Raw genomic sequence first — 21401 nt, 5'->3', positions numbered from 1 at the left:
TGCTTTGAGAAAGAGCACTGGTATGCAGTGGGAACTGTGGCTCTTTTTTTAAGCCGTATTCAGTATTGTGCCACACGTGAAAGTGGCAAGAAAGGGTTTGGATGGCCTGCCTTGGCAGCTGGAAGCTCACATCCAGGTAAGCACACAGCCCCCTTACCATAGTTTTGCYACAGAAACAAAACCAGGAACAACAAAGAGTGCTCTGCTGACAGGTGAGGGGACTGCCAAGGAACTGTCTTTGGGGAACCCAGGATGGCTTGAACCTACATCCCAAAGAAGAGGTACCACTGSGATCCAAATGCAATGACACTTTGCAGCCTATAGCCTTCGGACAAAATGCACACTGGCTGTTTCTTCTGATGCTGGATAAGAAGATGAAGTCCAGGGAGCATTTGGAGTCCTCTTTGGAAGGGGTAGAAAAGCAGAATTCCCCTCTTTATCCCAGACTGAAACGTGCCTTCAGCTCTGGCAGCTGTGCTCACCTGGGCTTGGTGAGACATGCAGGCAGCTGGCTCACCTGCAGCAGGATCTGCCAGCTTCCTGATTTCTGGCTCTCAGGGATGTGTGCTCCCTGTGGGAAGCATGTGCAGAGCTGTGAGAGCAGAAGCACGGCAGGCAGCCTGAATCACATTCCTCCAACTCGGTTTCTCAGCAGAGCACTTATTCCAGGGCTGTACTTCCCCTTGATTGATTGCCCCTGCCATTGTGGGGCTGACATCTTCCACGGGAGTCCTGCTTGTTCCCTTATCGTGGGAGCATGAGGAATGATCATTCCCCAGCGACACCCATCGATAACAGTGAATAATAGCCAGGAAGAGAGGCAGACRACAGTAGGAACATGCTCGAGAGAGGTGCTGTAATTCTTGGGACAGGGCGCTTCTGCAGAGGAGGAGGRGAGCTTGCAGGGTGGACGGGAGGGGGGGGTCCTGTCACTGTTGATGCTCTCTAGAGCTCAGCAGCTGGAGAGAAACATTGGCTAAGAATAGTCAAAGCTGGGAAGGGAAAACAGCAAGGARGGAAAAGAATGAAGTGAAAATATCAAGGAGCCACACTGGAGAGCATACAAACAGAGCTCTGATGCTTGAGGGATGAAGARAACAGACTGTGATTGACTATGTGGACCATCTGGGTGATCTTCTTCTGGATTTCAACTGTCCCGGTAGGTGCTCAGATCCATTTATTCCCATCTGCATGGAATCACATGTTGTCTGAATAACTGCACCTCTATTCCATGAAGTTGTGGTGTCCCTGTTTTAAAAGATCTGTGTAGATGGAATTTTAAATTTTATTCTTGTTTCTGCTGCTTCCTGCACTAATTGACAGTGGCCAGATGACTAGGTGCTGGATGCCTCAGTTTCCCCACCTGAATAAAGACAGCAGTGTTACTAACCTGCTTTGGCAAACACAGCAGGTGCTGCGATGAAGGAGAAAAGATTTGATTAGAGAAGTTTAGAGAAGTTTCACTGATTTTCATACCAGCAATCGATCCCTTAAGGGACAATGACCATGTCAAGCAATGCCTCCCTGGACTCTGATTGAGGGAATGTGAAGCAGTGTTTAAACCACAAAGTTTGGGGTGTTTTTTTAGCATTACTGAGATTTATGCAGCTCAAGCTCCAGGCACTTGGATCAGGAAGGAGAGTGGAACCCGGGGTATGATCTTCACGTGCTGGTCAGCTTATTCAGATTTGGAAGGCAYATAAAACAAGGGGTGAGATATGTTCAGCTTGGGTATGAGAAGTTAGGGAAGGATGAAATTATTTTTTCATTGCAACTAATTGAAAAATCAGTTTATTTGTCCCAGCAGGGGATTTGGTTCCAGCTGTAAGAAAATCTGAGCTCTGCCTAGGCATTTTAATTGCAGAGTGAACACAATCTTCAAACCTTTTGCCTTTTGATCATCTTCTGCAATAAAAATAGTGGCTGTATTGGATTTCTTGTAATTTTGGTTCCTTATTCTTAGTACTATCTAAAGGTCTGTAAACAGATGTCATTGCTCAGGGTGTCCCCAAGAGCACCTCCTTCTATTGGTTCTTCTAATCTTTCAAAATACCTATTACGATTTTGCCAGGCATCTTTTGTTCTTGAAATCTTATCATTAAACTAAAACCACTTATTTTAAAATGAAGTGGCTSAGAATTCTGAATAGTGTTTAGATCCATTCATTTCACACTTTAAAAATTGCGTTGGCTGTTGTTATCAACGTTACAAACTGCAGCTTTTTGCCCATTCTGGAGATCTATTTATCACAGCTATCTCTCTTTGGAATGGGTTKGGTATCTTGTCTTAAAAAAMAAAAAATGAGARTGTCTTGYTCTCTGTCCTGGTTTTGGTTGGGATAGAGTTAATTATCCTTTTARTAGCTTGTAAAGTGTAGAGGAGATCAAAACTGTTTCAGGGAACTGTTTAGGAAGAGACATGGAAACCGCACGTAGAGAAGCCCCTTTTCCTGCTCGTTCTCAAGCAGCAGGGGCAGGCTGTTCGCTCCCACTTGTGGATGGTAAACACGAGTGAGACTGAGCACAGCTGGTGGCAGAGTGGGGTTATCCGGCCATAGCATGGGAAGCGGATTTCGCATCGCTCCGCAAACATCCGTGCGCTCGCACCCAGCCTGCTCTGTCGGATGCCAGCGTTGGTAAAGAATGGCACAGGAACAGTGTTGGTGGAAAACAAGGTCTTTGAATCAGCACCTGGAGGTTCTCTACTTTCCCTGGGCTCAAAAGCCTGTTGGCTGCACATCTATTACCAGGCAGGGGTATCCAACTGATTACAAGAATAGGGTGGACATCACTTTGTGGGGTAAAACAGTAATTGTGAGGCATTACCTGTGATGTACTCCTGCTTGAACAAGACATTTAAGGTAAGAAAGTAATGCTGCATCAGATCATCAGGGTGGTCTTCACAACTGGTTGTGCTAAAAGTGTGTGGCCTCATTCCAGCCATAAAGAAATAACACAGAATTTAAATATTTCTAAAACAAAAACTTTCTTGGGACCCACATTTGTTAAAAGAAATCAGTGCCCACACAATGTAGAGGCTTATTTAAGATAAAATATCCCCCTGTTCTTGAGATCATTGTTAACATGATTCATAACATTTATTTTTGCATATGTTCAGTATCATTTTAACAACCCATATGCAAACCAGACTGGTTATGTTGGCCACTTCAAATGTGCAACATTCAAATCCTGGCATCAGGAGACAGTTTCTTTCATATGAAATCTTTGCATGTGTGATTCTAGAAAATCAATTGCATTGTGCTAAACCAAATGGTTTCCAGTTTATTTATTTCATAACATACAAATACAAATATAGCAGACCATTTAGATGAGGTATGATACACTTCTGAAAAGATCATTCTTTGCTCAGATATACAATACTCAAAAAATTTCCAGCCAAAATAGTGSTAATATAGTCTCTAATGTCTGGTATGCCAAAATTTAATTGTAGAAAAGTTATTGTTCTCATTACAAGGTTTTCAGGGATTGTTCTTTCTCCCAAATCTAATCTGAAAGTGATCAGCAATGCTAAAAGATTTATTAGGTTGAGCAGTAATGTGATGCTCCTGGGTTAACTTTCCTGAACAAAGAACATTAAAAAATTCTATCTGATACTTTTCAACTAATAGAGCCTGATGAATGGCTTTTAATGTCTTCAATATAGGAATACATAYATATGCATTTATATATTTGTGTACATAAAAGTTCCATAGTGAGAATTTATAGAGATTTTGGGGTTATCCATGAGAGAGAAATTTTCTCATTTGTTATAATGGAAATCCACTTATATTTWGGTTTCTTGTGTCAAAAGGAATAGACACTGGTAAAATAATAGAATGGGTAAWAGTACTTTTCTTTTCCTGAATGACGTAATTATTGACACCTTGTTCTGCAAATAATTTTGCAATGATTTTCAATACATGCCATTTTAATGGTCTGTAGCTGTTTGTTCTTCTCACTCATTTTGATCCAGCTGCATAAAACATAAACACACATTCAATTGCTACATCAGAATTGAGCAAACACTAACATTTCCACATGGTTTAATGAGAAAGAAGGATGGGAAGATGAGAAAATGACCTTAGGACAAATTAGCATCTAGGTTCTCACAAAAATCTGGGTGAGGTTCGGCTTTCAGGTGGGCTCCTGCAGCTACCAGATGGTAGCAGTGAAAAAGGCTTGGATGGTCTGCAACCAGTGGGCATATTTGGATCACTTGTGCCCAGGAAAATGACCTGACAGGTGTACGGTTTAACACTGCTGGGGTGAGTGATTAATTCTCTGTTACTCTAAGAGACTCCAGCAGTGTCCTGGTTGTTTCCRCAGTCTTTTGGAAGAGCATTCTCTCATGTATTTAATTTAGCAGAATAACACATTTTTCTCAATGTCAGTAATGTCAGMAAAAGGGAGAAGACAGAAACTCAGTCTGTGCTCACCTGCTGTTACTACAAAAATGTAGACTTAATTGGGAAAATTGTGTTTCAAGGAAATTGTCTATATTTCAAGGAAAGRTTGCCCACAATCAATTGATAGATTTGCGTGAAGAATGTGAGCATTATAAGGGTAAATTCTGTTGACATTTTATAAGTTTTAAGCAAAGAAGTGATTCCACTGCTTTTAAAATTTGTAGATCAAAGCTATTCCACCTGTCTGTGACCTTCTSAGCGTCCTGAAAAGGGAGGAAGAAAAGTGTGTGGAGACTCTTTCCCTGGAGGCAAGGAACAGAACGACTGAAAATGATCTGCTCCTGAGCTCAGGTAAAGGCTGAACAAATGCACATGATAAAAGYTGCTCTCACATGAGATGGGTGCCTCAAACTCAGATATCCCCACATCCCTTCCCATAGGAGGCATGCCCTTTGTAGATATTTCTTCTTTAGGAACAGAAAAACAGGTAAGATGTGTTACCAGGCTTTGAAAGTGGGATTTTGACCATACTGTGACAGGAAGATTTATGGGAGCCTCCTAACCCGGTTGCTCGACTGCAATCCTCACAACTAGGGAATACACCAGCAACAAAATCTTGCAAATTGCAATCATCTCTTCTTGGACAAGGATAATTTAAAAAGTCACCCCAGCAAGTGCAAATTTACTTAACTATTTTTGCCTTAAAAATCAATGAAGACCAGCAGCCAACATTTCAATCACATGGCTTGAAGGTCCTCATGGCWTCCTCCTTGCTCTAAGTTACTGTCTCCCAACAGAGTTCTCAACTTTCAGTGAGGATTTAGCATCATAGGAAAGAGGTTTTTGGCCTGGGAAAGTTGTAGTACTGAGTCTTCATCATGTAGACAGCTTTGCTTTCACAGCTGAGCAGCTGGGGTCATGTGCAAGAGATTATTAAACCTTGTCTGTGAAYTGAGTGTTAGTTCCCCCAGGCAGCTGCTGGGTCAGCACCTCAGAGAGAACATTGGGTGTAGGCAACATATGTGACTATTTTTGGTGTGTGACCAGCCGTCACCACTGAGGATGGGGTTGTGTCACTCACAGCATCTGACAGACTGAATGGCTTCTGGACCTTGAGGTGGGCAAAGTCCTCACCAGCATGCAAAAGGAAGGAGTTCCCATGAGATGTGTGGCGTGCAGACTATCCTGGCCACAGATAGGCCACCATGTGAAGCTAGAGTTAAGGTGTTTTCTTAGTTTCAAAGCCTTCCTTGGCCAGTTTTTGCTGTGCACTGAATCTGATTTGGAGATTTTATGCCTGTGATGTTGGCATGAAGGTTTGATAAACCAARCAATGCAGCACGTTAAGTCATAAATACCACTCAAGGTGAAGTTTTGCTTGTCTTGAAACTTTTGCTTTGAATTAAGTCCTTACCAAGACTTATAAACATTGGCAGAGGGAGGACACCASAGCTGAGGTGCCGCCCTGGCTGTGAACAGCTCTGTATTTTCAGGCACAAGGACTGTTGTGCAGGAGGAAATCAATGCATTTATAGAAATGCAAATATTTTTGTCAGGCTAGTGGAGGTTGGCCTTATAAAGCATGAGGTTGTTGAGGAGAATGCTTGGTCAGCACTTCCTCCCCTCAGCTTTCAGGGAGCACACAGGGCAGACGGCACACGTCYGGATACAGCAGGCACAGGGCAGCCCTGACATGCCCCAGTGGCCATTTTTTTCCCCTGTTATGTTACAGAAACCACAAAAAAGGCTGTGCTAAAATCATTGACAGTGAGTGGAGGCAAAAGGGAATGAGCCTGGATGATTTCAACTGAGAAGAGTAAAATAAGAAAGGGCAGGATTGCAGTTTCTCTGTGGTACAAAGAACATCAAATGTAGGCCTTCTCCACTAATAAATAAATCCATGACAGCCTCCAGCACCTAAGCAAGRTATCTAAGTAGGGATCACCATCATGCTGTGCTCCATTGACCATCAAATCATCTCCCTGATGCATCTTTACCAGCCCTGCCAGAAGGCAACACAGCCAAGCTGAGGGTGCAGCTGGAAAGTCTCTCTTTCTCCCTGACTGAGAGAGAGGACCATGACAAGCCCATCCTTAAAATAAGCATCCCTTGCACCTCACTGAAGGAAACMGGGTGAGTGTGGGCAGCCAAGCTCAGTGAGTCTGTTGGCATTATTCATTCATTATTCAGCACAGCYTTGGCATAGTGACTTACATTTATGGTGACAAAAGGGTGACATGGATGCTGTTCCTTTTTTTCCTTTCCCTGGTRTGATGAGTTTAGCTCAGTTGGCTGGAGCATGGTGCYAATAATGYCTAGRTTGTAGGTGTGATCCCCAAATGGGCCATGCACTTAGGAATTGTACTCTCCTTGTGGGTTCCTTGCAACCCAGAATATTCTGTAATTTAAAACGTCTTGTTTAAGTATCATCATAAACTCCTAGTCACAGAATCACAGAATGGGTGTGACTGGAAGGGACCAGTGGGTCATCTGGTCCAACCTCCCTGCTCAAGCAGGGTCATCTAGTTGCATTTTTTCCCTTTTACAAKAATGTTATGTAAGGAAAACCTTAGGACGACTCATAGTGAAAACTTTAGAAAAACTGAAAGTAAGTAGAAAAATTCCCATCTGATTTCCTTGATCTTTCCAGGGTTGTTCAGTAGTTACCAGCAAACAGATGGGTAGCCAAGGGCCTGAAACAAAGTTCACAGTGACTCAAGTTACTCTTTGTGTGTCCAGTAGAGACCATCAGAGTCAAGGAGCAGAATGGGACAGGTCTGGAGCTTTCTAGGGCTGGTGTGAAGCAATCAGGACTTGCTCCATCCTACAGATCTCAGCAGGATTTGCTCTGTCTCATCCAGCTTGCTTTTCAGAGCACTGAGCATCTTYATTCCTGTAGCTGCCTAGGTCTGTGGGAGATGTTTCATGGTGTTGTGTGGTTTGGAGATGTCTCCCAGTGTTTCATTGCTGGAAGAAGTTTCATGGTGTTACATCACTGAGAGATGCTGTATGGTATTTCCTTGTTGTTCCCCCAGGCAGATGTGCTGGAATGTGGGATAACATGAGTTGCTGGCCTTCATCCACTGTGGGACAGACTGTCAATGCTCACTGCCCTGAATTCTTCCAGATGCTGACTGGGAAAAAAGGTAATGCTAAAATGGTGTTTTTCTTGCCCAGTTATTTTTTATTGACCATTTATTTATTAAACACTTTGATTTTTATTTATTTACAAAAATGCCACTCTCAGGTCCAAACTTGAAATGAAATTTTTCCCCTCCTTCTTTTAAAGCAGTTTTTTACTTAGCATCTTGTTTCCAATACTAAGATAAACATGGAAAAGCCTGGAATTAAAATGGTGGAATCTTTAAAGTGTTTATTTTTTCTAGCTGAGTGCAAAAAAAGTGCAGGAAGTAAATGCTATCCTGAAAAGCAGCTTTTTTAGCATGGTTTCTTAAGGAAAAGAGTTTTCTCCACTCAGTTCTGTGTTTACTTCTGTCTTTCCCCTTTCAGTAACTCCTAGAGCCAGTAGCTGATCCCAGATGAGCTTGATGGGGACAAAACTTCACACATCTTTAGGTTCACACCAGCTCTGGCAAAACAGCCAGCTAGGTAGGCAGAGAAGATCCCMTTTTTTGCCTTCATCAAGAGGAAATCTGCACTGGGGATTTCTCTCTTGCCTGTGACAGGATCCACAGAAGAGGCACAAACTCATTGAAACTCAGGTTTCATGGCTCACYGAACATCTAGCTCAAACAGGGGTGAGCACAAGTAATGCTTGTTGTCCTTTTTCTGGGATTTCTAAGATAGAAAGGAAGTGAAATTTATTCCCAGTAGGCTACAATAATCATGAGCTATTAAGTAAGTTTGCTTTCTGTTCATTTCTGCTTTTCAGTAATGCCTAAGAAATGTGTTTGCATTTCTCTTTAGGGAGTTAATGATTCAAATCAGAAGAGGGTTTTGCATTCTTCAGTTATAGGGCACAGATTAATGAGGTCCAGTACTTACAGGAAAGCAGACAGATTCATTTTATGAAGGGAGGAACAGGAGACAAAGTATTAGATTGTCTAATAAAGATTACATAACTCAGAGGAGAAGCACTTAGTGCCCTTTAAATGAAATCAGACATGAGCCACTCAGATTAAAATAAAAACCATGCTACTTTCTGTACACACAAACATTATCTGCCCTTTGAGCCCTTTAATCTGGTTTGAAGCCAAAGGATAAACTACACAAAGGCATAGAACGCTGAAGTAACTATCCATCTGGCATCCACTTACAAATCTTCAGCATAGTGATCCCGGCCCTTAAATGCAGTAATTGAAATCGCTGCTGGTGCAGCCACTAGAGGGAACTGCTCCCTGCCTCTGGCCTTCTCACCGAGGACGAAAGCAGGAATTTGTACATCCAAAGGTCATTATGACATCTCAAATGTTCACTGCCTTATCTTGGARATAGTCTTTTAGCTTAAACTTTAGTTGCCCTCCTTATCAAGAAGCTGATAAACAATAATCAAAGTGACAGTGTTCAAAACAGAGCTCCTAGACTTGGTCCGTCATCATTTGCAYCTTATTTCAGTCTCTGCCTCTGGCATTTTGGGTCAAAGTCAGCAATCGTTTAACCTCATTCTCATGGCCACATTCTTCTTTGATTTTATACTATGGTTGGCTTGTGACTCCTGAGTTTATTTACAGCTACAGTCACTGCTCTGCTTGAAACAATTTTGAAAAAGGAAAACAAAAATCTCTCTTYAAAAGAAAAGCAAAAGGTTTCTCTGCTCACCACTTACAAAGCAGATGGGCAGCCACAAATGCCAAAGGCCCGTATGTTAAGCTATGTGGATGTCTCCGTGCTCKGCCCAAACTCTGCTCTCTGTGCTGACATCCAGATCTGCAACTGCAGCCCAGACTGTCTGGTCCCTTTCTACATAGCAGACCAAAGAAACAAAATTATCTGGAACTAAGTCCAAGTCACAGAACTGACCATGGTGTCTCAGGCAAGGAATGAAGGAAGGTGTGACAATCGTGAGGATTCAGAGGCACAGTCCACATCAGATGGTCCCAGTTCCATCCACAGCCATCCCTTTAGCCARAGTTCCTTCTTGCCTAGGCAATTGCCAAGTACCAGTAAACACCAAACCCAAACCTTAGACAGACTGCAGACCCCCTGTCTGCTCTGAGTGGAGCATGCTGCAGTTTCCCCAGTGTGTGTGCCACCCCTAAACAAGGAACATTGTTACAATTTTCCTCCATCGTTACAATTTTCCTCAGGTCCATCCATACAATGTGCCAGACACGATGCCCCGTGCTTGGTATATAACACAATAGCATGGGCATACCAACAGAGTCACCTCTTCTTGTCTGAGCTGCTTTGACAGCCTCGGGCACCAAACAGTCACAGGCATGTTTACAAGCTTTGCTCCGAGTTAAGTAAGTGTGTCTTAATAGTTGAACAGCTGAAGGAGAGGACAATCTGCCACCACTCCACCCCCTTGCTGGGTGCCAAGGTAGGCTGGGGAGAGAGCTGTTTCTTTCCTGTTGTTGCTTCACTGCAGCAAGGCATRGAAAACCTGGCTTGTAAAGCAAGGCTGGCCCTTTCAAAGATGCTAAGCTGGAACAAGATGTTCAAAAAAGCAGCAGAATAATAGTCTGGTAAGGACACACCCAGAGCTCTTCCCACTCGGGGTTCTCAGCATGTTTGCTGTGCCTTGCAGGTTTACAGAGGTGAGTTCAAATCAAGTGCAGACATGCTGTCAGGTCACCAGYATTAGCCCAGAGGAAGCAGGAGCCCTGACTGTCCTGACAATTCCAGCAGGGCTCCAAAGAGGATAAACCATTGCCAAACACTGCTGCACATGCAGCTCCCTCTGTTCCCTCAACACTGCAGGGATGTTTTGCAAGAGCCAGATACCCTGAAACCCTCATGGCTAAATGTGTGGGCAAAAAATTTTTGTGGCACCCTCTGGCAAGGTTTGTACKAAGAAGGACTGCTGATTTCATGCCCCTCTAAGGCTCTGCTGACATTGCCACGACTACAACAAAGCCAGCATTTCAGTCCATGTTCTAAAGTATGGCTCTTACCTGACCGATCAATATGCTTAGGACAGTGGGCAGTGGTTTTACTTCTTTGCAAAAGTTTCTCTCCTCTTCAGCACATAACCTACTGAATTATTTTCTTCCAGTGAGATTGTAAGGGGTGTAGGGCATGGCTTCCCACTTCCACTTTTCGGCCAAACATTAATATGGCAAGCTCAAAACTATCCTATTGAATCATGTGCAGCTCGTGGGTATTCATCCTGCTCAGCTTTAGGAGTCTAAAAGTCAGACATCCCAGCAGAAGAGGGTCAGGCAAACTGCCCTCTGCGGATACCAGTCCGAGAAATGAGTTGAATTCTGCAAATGCCTATTTTTCTCTGAAGACAGCCACAAGGGACACAGTTGGATGCAAGTATCCAGCTTTCCAGAAGTTGAACTTAAGTGAGGGGAATTTCCTCCTAACCTTTAATATGCAAGTAAGCAAGGAAATCAACCATGTAAAATAATGTCCAGTGTGGGGAAAAGATTTTTAGTTTTCATTTAAATCTTACCAAAAATCTGTGATCATCTACAGTTTTGTGTTCTATTTGGAGCATGACAAACCACAGCAAGGAGGAGGGAGCATTCAGCAGAGTATCAGGTTTGCACCGAGTTTGAATCTGTGATAGAGCAAGTCATGTGTTTGCTGATCTTGGAATAGTGGCCAAGAAACACCAGATGTACTGGACAGTATTATTTATGTTGCAATTAATAAAAACACATTCATCACAGTCATCYCTGAGTGGGCAAACAATATTATGACCCACAAAAGTACCCTGGGCAAGTATCAACAGAATTAGCTCAGCTGCATTTCGCCTCCAGCTATGCAGAGTGCACTGCCTGGGGAACGCACTCTCCTGGCTCCTGGAGCAGCCCTGCATGGTGACTGAACCCTGAGGACAACAAAGATACAACWGGAAATGGTCATACCCCGTTCTGTCTTTTTTTATTGTCACCACACAGGTTTTGTGTACCGAAACTGCACGAGTGAGGGCTGGTCAGACCCATACCCGAGACCTGACATTGCTTGTGGCTACAATGTCAACGACACAACCAACGAGGCCAGAGTGAGTCTGAAATGCCACGACCACAGATCTGCTGATCTGGGGCCCTGGGGAAAAACATGTTAAGGAGAGATTGGCTGAGGTTGTGATTTAACTCAGGTGTGGCTGTTGCTGTTGGTGGTTTTCACCATGAATGCTTCCTGCAAATGATCAGAATAGGTTGCTCAGACTGAAATTTCAGTAGCTTTTATGTAGCTTTCAGTAGCTTTCAGTAGCTTTTTTTTTTTTAATGTGTTCATTAAATACATTTAATGTATTTAATACATGTGGGCTGATGTCTAYCAGACAGACAAGGTAAAGGTGTAATTGTAATTACATGTTTCCCCTGCAGCGTTCCTATTTCATGACCTTGAAGATCATGTACACCATCGGATACTGCACCTCTCTTGTGACACTGACAATTGCCTTAGTGGTCTTGGCCTCCTTTAGGTGAGAAGCATCTCTGGTCTGTATTTGGTCAGGACTTCTGGTCATCTCAGCTGACAAAAATCCTTCTATTTACTCTCAGGGCAAATAAAAAAATTGAATGATTTCTGAAAATCTTAATAGAAATCGGTGACAAAATTTATCTCTAAGTCTTGTCTCCCAGAAAATATAAGGGTTGCTCATTACATTGTGCTCTCCTTTCCAAACTGTAGCTGGATTCATGTTGCAAATGGCATTTGCTCCAACTCCCTGCTGAGGTCTTCCCTGGATTTCAGTACCCCTTGGACAGAGTATCTTTCTCCTGCTGCACTTTTTCCCACTTGAGACTGTGGCTAAAACTTTGTTTTAMGTGCCACTGATCTGACTTCTGGCAAGGTGTTTCAGGTTTCTATGAGCAATGTGACAGTCAGCTTATCTTCACTCATCCCTGTAACCTGGAATTTGTACTGTGCTGCTTATTCAGTGAAATTAATTTTCCTTACAGTAAATGTCAGGGACACACCTCTGGGCAAAAGGAAACCCAACTACTCTGCAAATTTATATTCAGGCTGCATAGCCTCTGGACACAGATTATGTAGAGATTTMATACAGAAAACACTGCAGGCACAAGTGCACTGTGCTGGCAGAATAAATAAATTCATCCAGGTGTGAAAAAAAACTTTGGGTTCATGTTACTCCAGAAAGGAGGGAGGGATGCTAGAACAAGCATATTGGCATGAAATCACAATTTTCCTGGCAAAGTTCAGTTTGTTTTAGTACCTGAGAGGAGCAGATGTGACTGTAGCTTTTAAGGTCTTCTCTAGATTATTTCATTTGGGAGATGCATTAGTCTTCCTTTCACAGACAGAACAACATTTGTCAATTTAGCACTAATAAGGATTGAAACCTGCTGTTTACAGCCACAGGCTCCCTACATCGGTGAGGAATGTCACTTCACTGGTTCTCTCTCTCTTTTTTCTGCAGAAGACTTCGCTGCACAAGGAACTATATCCACATGCATCTCTTCACGTCGTTCATTCTGCGAGCCTCTTCCAACTTCATCAAGGATGCTGTTTTGTTTTCTTCTGAAGAYATAAATTACTGTGGGGCGTACACGGTAACCCCCTGCCTGCCAGCTTGCTCCACCCCTCARCTTCCCAGCAGGTTCCTATAGGATCTAGTGTACAGGGAAGGAAATCTCCATCCCAGCTTTATATTAGTGATGAAGGGTTATGGGAGAAGAGAGGTATGCTCTGCCCCTTTCTGAGAACATATTAAATATTGCTGACTTACTGCAGTGTGAGACCTGATATAGTAGATATGGGCTTGCACTCAACTTGCAGCAACCTACCAAATTTTGAAATGTTTTTGCCTTTTTCTTTTTATTGTCAGAAAAATATTTCAAAAATTTGGGAGTGAGGAGGGAGGGGTGAGCAACACTGGAGATGATGGTCAATGCTTTAAGCTAAAAGATGAGAATTAGGGAGAGTARCAAAAATAGSCTTGTTTTSTTTTACCYCACTGATTTKGCTGGACTTGTGYTGCAGAAAAATAACATTTTGAGAAYATTTTAGTTTGTCTTTATCAACTGCTTTTCTTGGGAAAAAAAAGATTCATTCACATGCTACTATAAAGTGACACTAGTGTTACTGGTACTAAGAAAGTAGTAATAGTGAAATTCCCCTGAGACAGTAACTTGAATCCATGTGTCCATGACACATTCAGTTCTTCTAGTGAGGCAGTTGATTAATGCATTTAGGAGTGCCAGCTCTGCTTTCTTGTCATGTGAATGCCTGTCTSGAGGACACCCATTTAGTCCCCTAATTGCTATAAAATCTCTATTTGCCAAGATTAATTTACAGCTCACTCTTTCTGTTAGAAGGTAGACACAAACCCAGGCAGGAGCTAATTATCCTCTCTTTCCTCAGGTTGGCTGCAAGCTCACCATGGTCTTCTTTCAGTATTGCATCATGTCTAACTACAGCTGGCTCCTCGTGGAGGGGCTGTACCTCCATACTCTCCTGGTGATTTCTTTCTTCTCGGAAAGGAAGTTCCTCTGGTGGTTCATYGCCCTTGGATGGGGTACTGCTTCCCTCTTCCGTAAGAATAACTATGTTTTTTCTGCCTTTGGGATGGACTCGTGAAGCAGTAACTGGTTTTTCCAATTCCAGGTGCCCCAACAGTGTTTGTGGCTGCATGGGCGACTGCAAGGCAACTCCATGAAAATATTGGGTAGGTGGTATGGGGGTTGAAGCTGGCATACAGCACCTATGCTGGCTGTTCCATGAGTTTCTGCTCATTTCTAATTGCTAGCAGCAAGTAAATCAACCCATGTCCTGCTGTGGTGGGAGCCTGGATCCTAGTGTGGGTGTGAGTAGAGGTACAGCTGAGCCGCCTGAGAAGAAAATTCCAATGCCATTTGAGCATTTTCAGGGGTAGGCCGTAGACTTCAGGTATGACTTCAGCCCAGGATGATTTTAATATCTGTGTCTGACTTTCTGAATGGTGAATCTTCATTTCTTTCTCTTTTCGCTTTCAAAATTTTGAACAGTGTTTGTACTTTAAGGGAAGGACATATTTCTGTCCATTGCAGGTGGGCTGTTTCCTGTCAGACACGTTGCACCACTAAGTGAGAACAGGAAATTGGTTTTATAGAGAAGAGAATGGGGCCTATGTGAGATACAAAACAGACTAAACCTGTTTGAAAAGACACCAATGTTTTGATAACTGACTGCACCTTGTCTTCTATTTTTACAGGTGTTGGGACATTAACACGGATGCCAATACCTGGTGGATCATTAGAGGCCCCATAGTTTTGTCTATTTTTGTAGGTATTTTCTGGGACAAGCCAATTCAAAGTGTATTTTCAAATACTGTGAAGTCAGAGCTCATCTACTCAACATGCTTTAGAAGTGTGTTAATGAACTGATCTCAGACATGTGTCTGAACTGGTGTGACCCATGAGTTACCGCTTAAGCAACTTCTGCTCAGCAGGACTTAGTCAGTAACTAATGCCCCAAAGCTAGRTTCACAAGGAAAGCTAGAGTGTCCTCCCAAGAAGCAAGAGCCTGAATAAGATCAGGTTTCCACATCCTGTTGATTTSAAATGAACTTGGCTGGTTTGTGGAAGCTTGTTTTGGACTGTTTCAAGGAAAACTCCAGAGGAGAAACGAGTGGCTGTACATTTCAGTACAATTACTTTTGTGTCTGCCGGTCAATGCTTCTCTCAGCAAAGCCAAAACCAACTTGCCCTACATGACCACTGGCTTTTGTTTTCAGGAATGAAAGCAGCTCACAGGCTGCACACACCAYGTATTAGTGGACAGCACTGAGGCACTGCTCAGTGAATTAAGGCACAGGCATTGAAACACAGCGTGAGCCTGCCCAGTGCAAGGCAGTAGTGATGACAAGGGCTGTTTTGTGCATGTCATACTCAGCATGTCATACTCAGTGTTTTGAGCATTTGCTGSTTCTCTCCTTCAGAGCCTTAGGCACCAAGGGGTTGGAGCTGCTGCTTGGGATAGTTGTTGTGCCCGATGGAGATGCCCTGGGTCAGACCATGCTGCAACGACCTGTCTGAAACCCTAGTCCAGAACGTGARCTGCTGGTTACTCCCAAGTAACCTGCTGACACTGCAAATGAGATCCCAAAAGCTGGTTGAGATTTTCACATTTCCAATAAGAACCATAAGGTTTGCAACGCACAAATGGCAACATTTACACGCTCTCAGAAACCCAGGCGGCAAAGATGGTGGGTAAAGCTCTGCTCCCATTGACCAGTGAGCAATCCTCCATCCCCCCAAGGCATGCAGCAGACTGCACAAGTGATTTGGAATCAGCTTAAAGAGGCCATGGCATTTATTTTTCTTTATGAAAAGAAAAATAGTGCTCATGCTAGGAGCCACTCAGCAGTATTTGAAAGCCAACAAGACCCAGGCATTCTGCAAGACAAAAAGCACAATCTTAGTTTATCATTTGGTGGCCCCACCTGCTATTGCCTTCCAAGTGTCCTCAGAATGCTGATCCTGCCTAGTTAAGCCACTGAAGACAGAAGCTGCCAGCATGACTCTGCAGGTTTTACCCAAAAGAGGCTTTACTCAAGCCCATAACCAAACAAACCACCAGATCTTAAGAACCCAGATWTAATCTCCGTATTCCTCACAGCCCTCAGCAGTTCAAAGAGCAGAAAATCAGCTCCGATAAACACCTTTGTGCTCCCAGGCTCACGCTCATTCCTGCGCTGCCCGAGGGCAATTCCTCCCGGCAGGAATCCCACCGCTCCCCCTTCCCCTGAGGTTTTAATGAGTGACAAGTCCTGCTCAGCCTGCACGGCTCGTCCCTGGCCTAATGGGTTAAAAACCTCAGGACAGCCAGATCTGAACCTTCSCACCACCCCGAAATATTTCTTTCCTTTTCTGCTCTCCACCTCTAGCTCTTCCCAGTTCTACTCCTTTCCTCCCCATCTTCCCCAAACTTCCAGTCCTCTCCAAACTCTCTCAGCGGCCACAGTTACTYGCTTTCCATCCAGTAACTTCAGAGAACTCAGGGATTTCCTGTGCCAGTCCCATCTCCAGCTGACTGCTTCTTCTGGGGAAACCCACCAATACCAGATCCCTGCTCCAATGCCCACAGGCACCTACGAACCACCATGAAAAAGATGGATTTCTCTAATGGTGTTTCAGGCACAGGGAAGGGTTAACAGCTTGCCCATGTGCAGGGTGTTGCAAAAGGGGTGCAGGGCTGCAGGCTGTGCAAGCCAAGRGCAGATCAGCCCGAGGTCTCTCCCCATGGGGCACAAAGCTCTGGCCGCAGGACGGACACACAGACACGCTCAGGCGGCTCTGCCCCCCCTGCAACTCCCACTTTGCCTGAGGGTCAAACGAGCAGAAACAGCGATTGCCTCATCTGCACCCAAACTGAACAGATCAGCATTTTTATCTGATACCCACCCTTCGAGAAGCAGGGAAATGCAAAAGGATGAACTCCATTGTCGACTCTTTCCCCACTTTTAACTGCTTTGCCTTGTGATCTCAAACCACACTGAATCTTTTTGGTAGGGAAAAAACAGCACTTGCAGCCCCAGTTAGCAAATGATAGCTCCAGTGCTGCCCCTTTGCTGGCATCCAAAGCAAGGCCAGACTGCACCGAGGCTGTCAGAACCCCATAACCAGAAAGCATCAAACCTGGTCTCCCTGCCCTGCAGAGGCCATCAGAACCCCACAACCAGAAGGGATCAAACCTGCTCTCCCTGCCCTTTGGTGATTTCCCTGGATAATAAACCCCGCAAATAACTAAAGCCGCAGCAAACCAGCAGGGAAAGCAGAAAGCCAAGCCCAGGGTGGTCAGGCAGGCTGAAAAGGCAGGAACAGGGACTGGGATGCGAACACAGACACATGCAGGCCAGCCCCAACCCCTCTTATTCTCTCTGCTTTGTCCAAACCCCCCAAACCGGCTTTGCTGATACCTGGCAATTACCTAAGTGGATACTGGATTTGATGAAATTTGCTTTTGCATTCTTACTTTATTTTATTTTTTCAGATTAACTTCATTCTCTTTGTCAACATTTTAAGAATTTTAATGAGGAAGCTCAGTTCACCTGAAAGACGGAGCAGTGATTTCAACCAATACAAGTATGTCCCTTATATTCCTTTTAAGTAACCCCACCTAAGCATTTCTTGCTCCTTCTTCACCAGCTTTTCCCTCTGCTTTCATTCTCAGGAGACTTGCAAAGTCAACACTCCTTCTCATCCCTCTCTTTGGGGTCCACTACATCATCTTCGCTTTTTTCCCTGAGGATGCAAGCAGCGGCACAATGGAAATTCAGCTGTTTTTTGAATTGGCTCTTGGATCATTCCAGGTAATATTTGACAAGATATTATTTCTTTAAAATAAGAAAAATAAGTAGAACATRTAATTCTGCTACAGACTGGAGTTTCCAATGGCAAAGCTAAGCTGTCTGATTTCCCTTGAGATGCCTCATCCCCATTCAAAATCTGAAACCACAGTTCTGTGACCACGGTTCTTTTATCTTTTAGGGCTTTGTTGTGGCTGTACTTTATTGTTTTCTTAATGGTGAGGTGAGTTTTGTGTGTATAACATTCTTTTTTTATTGCTGAAGCATGCCTCCATCAGTGGGATACATCCCCCAGTGAATTACACGTTTTATTTTGAGCTTTTTCTTCCCAGCTACCTAACATCACTCGTGAAATTCCTCCTAGACCTGGCAAGCCTAGGTAATTGCATGCTAGATGCAAACTTTACCTCTCAACTACTGCAACCTTTTCATAAATCAGATAACATTATTACTGTCTGGGAACTGAGGGTGGGAGCACCATCTCTCTCACACTCACACTGACAGCTGACTGGTCCTGACGTATGATACCATTATCTATCATCCCATCCATGGCTGTTTTATTTGCTCGATCCTTAGGAGGGAATTTATCAAAAGCTATACCCAGTCCATGTTTATTAGGATTCTTATAAGGTAAAGCTTTTGGTAGAGGGAACATTTACTTTGCAGTTGCATGATAACTCCTAGGCTACTGGGCTAGAACTTGCACTTTGAAATGCTGCTGCTGGCAAAGGTAGGGGGAAACTTTATACAAACCTCAAAGATCTAGAGATAACTGGAAGGGGGTAAAAAAAAATTAAAGCAAACCAGTGCCCAAGAAGAAAAAGTCACTTTTAAATGAAGGAACATTTTGAAATACCCTGGCTGGTCTCTTAATAGGTTTCAGAAAAAGTTGTTTTGAAAAGAAAATCTGCTTTCAAAATATCCTGTTTTTATATCTAAAATTAAAATTTGGAAAAATCTAAACCAAACATTTCCTAAGGCCAGCTAGATTCTGTGAACAGTTTCACCTGCTGTTAAATAGAAAATTGTGTGGTTGCAGCAACAGCAGCACTAGAAGTGTCAAGAAACAGGYCCTGCCCTAACCCCTTAAACTGGGGGTTAAATCAATAAACCCACRCCTTGGCAAAGGTAACCCACTCTCCTTCTCCTGTTGCACTGCTCTCCACAKTGCAGGGCTCCAAGACAAACTAGCTGAACTAAGTATTTTGTGACCTTTCTACCTAGGTCCAGYTGGAAGTTCAGAGAAAATGGAGGCAGTGGTATTTAAGCAAACACTTGCGTCAGCAGCTCAGCACCTCAGCGAGTAACGGAGGAAGCGTCTTGACCCAAGAGATGCAGATGGTGAGGTCCAGCCCASCAGAGCACAGGAGAGAAACCCTCCAAAGGTCAAGTGTGCTTTAACACTGCACCTGAGGATACCTCCATGCTCAGATACACATGGTGAAGTCCCATGGACTGAGCTGTGAGTTCTGTGTGTGTACCCAAAAGCAGGACTTGGCTGTAGATCAACAGTTCTTGAAGCACATATGTTCGTGTATATCCTGTGCAGCACCACGGTTATTTTGCAAAGCAAAATGGGCCAAAATATTATGCTCTTCCTTGAGTTTCTGGCCACAGTAATTCGTGTTTCTTTCTACACCTGCTGCTATTTCTACCTTAAATGTGACCTTTTGCTTTTCATGTGGCTCTCCAACATATTCCAGGCTAAGCCAGGCTGGTGAGTTTTTGATGTTCTCTATTTCCTCTGCAGCAAAAGCTGGGAGGATATTCAATTTTATATGGTGAAGGTTATATGCCATCCTCTAACACAGTCCATGGTTTGAATTGCAAAGTTAATTAATCCCTAAAATTGATCAAGGTTCAAAGTTTTTCTGTTGTGGTGATGTATGATGGACACTGASAACATCAAGCATGGCTGAGCTCCAGTTTCCTCTCTGACTGCATATCCATTGCTCCAGTGACAGTGGCAGGTTCAAACAGCTTTTGTCCTTTGTCTCTTTAAACCTTGGAAACAATGGTGGTCCAATTTGGATATTTGTATCTTTTTGAAATGGTAAAAAAGCTATTACACCATATTCCAAGGGTGGCCAAAAAAACTTCAGTAGGATAGCTCATTCCTATTGTGTCTGTAGCTTTGTGACTTGACCAGCTTTTATTTGAAGGGAAGAAATGAAAGCTCTTGAGACACCTAAAACTCAATTGAACTGGACAGTAGGAGCTATCTTATGAAAAAGAATACCATAATGGCAACCAAAAAATTCTAAAGAGTCCACAGTCCCTCAGTGTACTGAAATCTGAAAGGCTGTGCACTGTAATATGCTGTCAAARCATATCTGAGCTATCACAGCTTTATGTTCTTAAGGACATAATTAAGCAAATTTCCCTGGTTTGAATGGGAAAGGGATAAAATAATTAATCTGACAAATGAAATCAAATCGCCTACTTGAGTTTGTATCCGCATTTCCTAGTTGGGGCCATTTTTGGCTGGGTTTCTTCAAGGGCAAAGATGATTGAACCGAAAGCAAATGGTGTTTATCACTTCTCCCTCCTCCCGATCACCGACAAGACATTGGCAAAACATGCATGGCATGTCAAATGCTGCCTGAGCAGCATTCCCCAACCCCTTCTGCCAAAACTGCTCCAGCGAGCTTTTCTTCACACCAAATACCTACATGGGAGGCTTCTGCCTTTTTATCAGAAGACAAACACGCAGAGAAGTTCARAGGATACATTCAAGATTAAATTACCTGCATCGAAGCAGGTTTTGGAGTGCTGTTAGCTCTGTTGGAAACTCTGAGATTCAGGAAAAAAAGTCTTCTTTTCTCTGGCAGTTCTGACAGCTCTCCCACACCCTCCCTGGTGCAGCAGGTGCTGCAGGCAGCAGCACACGGAGAGCAGCCAGGAGAGGAAGGGCACTCAGCAGCAGGGAGAGCTTCGTGGCTGCTCCAGCTTGCCTTGCCTTTGTTGTCTCATGCTGGTCACCCAGCAGTAGGAGAGTTGAACCTCTTTATGGCCAGGAAAAAGATAATGAGATGTAAAGCTGTAAACTGGCAAGTGATTCAAGGAAGAACTTTAAACTTACATTTTTGGAAAGAGCAAGATTTCAAGCTGGCTTTGTCCTTTAAAAGTCAGCCAAAACAAGTAGAAGGGAGAACAGAAGCAGGATCAGTCCCATGACCAAAGGAGAAGTGAAAGCCCCTCCATGAAGGTTGGAAGGAAAGACCTCACTTTTTGCTGACTCACCCAAGCCAAGCAGAGACTCTGAACTTCTCGGGGGTTCACTCTGTCCCAGTCCATTTAGCAAGTCAGCTACTTCCAAAAAAACATAAACTCAGTTTTCTCTCTGGCCTATGAATGAGAGCAAGAAGGGTGGAACAACTTGTATGYTCCCTGTCTGAGAATTAAACATTCATCCTTCAAGCCAAAGCAGCTGTTCGTTTTAAATGCAAGTGCCTCCTTCCAGCATAAATGAAGAAATACAGATTAAGAGATAAAATAACATGCAATTAATTAGATCTGATGCAATTATTGGCTCTCCCAGRAGCCAGTGTAAGAGCTCAACCCTGCAGTGCATAGTTAGGACCAGCACAAGATTGGGAGGAG

General features: G+C 43.6%; 1 protein-coding gene across 1 annotated transcript; it reads left to right on the top strand.

Annotated features, from left to right (window-relative positions):
* Window positions 1-563: 563 nt before the first annotated feature.
* SCTR (secretin receptor) lies at window positions 564-20574 on the top strand. The gene is made up of 13 exons (XM_057376755.1): window positions 564-1159; window positions 4630-4756; window positions 7441-7551; window positions 11440-11543; window positions 11872-11969; window positions 12930-13062; window positions 13874-14027; window positions 14117-14177; window positions 14703-14772; window positions 17483-17574; window positions 17663-17801; window positions 17980-18021; window positions 19023-20574. The coding sequence occupies exons 1-13, from the start codon at window positions 1115-1117 to the stop codon at window positions 19197-19199; spliced, it is 1353 nt and encodes a 450-aa protein (XP_057232738.1). The 5' UTR covers window positions 564-1114; the 3' UTR covers window positions 19200-20574.
* The last annotated feature ends 827 nt before the right edge of the window (window positions 20575-21401 follow it).

This window comes from Malurus melanocephalus, unplaced genomic scaffold (genome assembly GCF_030028575.1).
Source record: "Malurus melanocephalus ecotype Western Australia unplaced genomic scaffold, MMel_1.1 scaffold_289, whole genome shotgun sequence".
NCBI classification, from domain to species: Eukaryota; Metazoa; Chordata; class Aves; order Passeriformes; family Maluridae; genus Malurus; species Malurus melanocephalus.
This window is presented reverse-complemented; position numbering and strand designations above follow the sequence as displayed.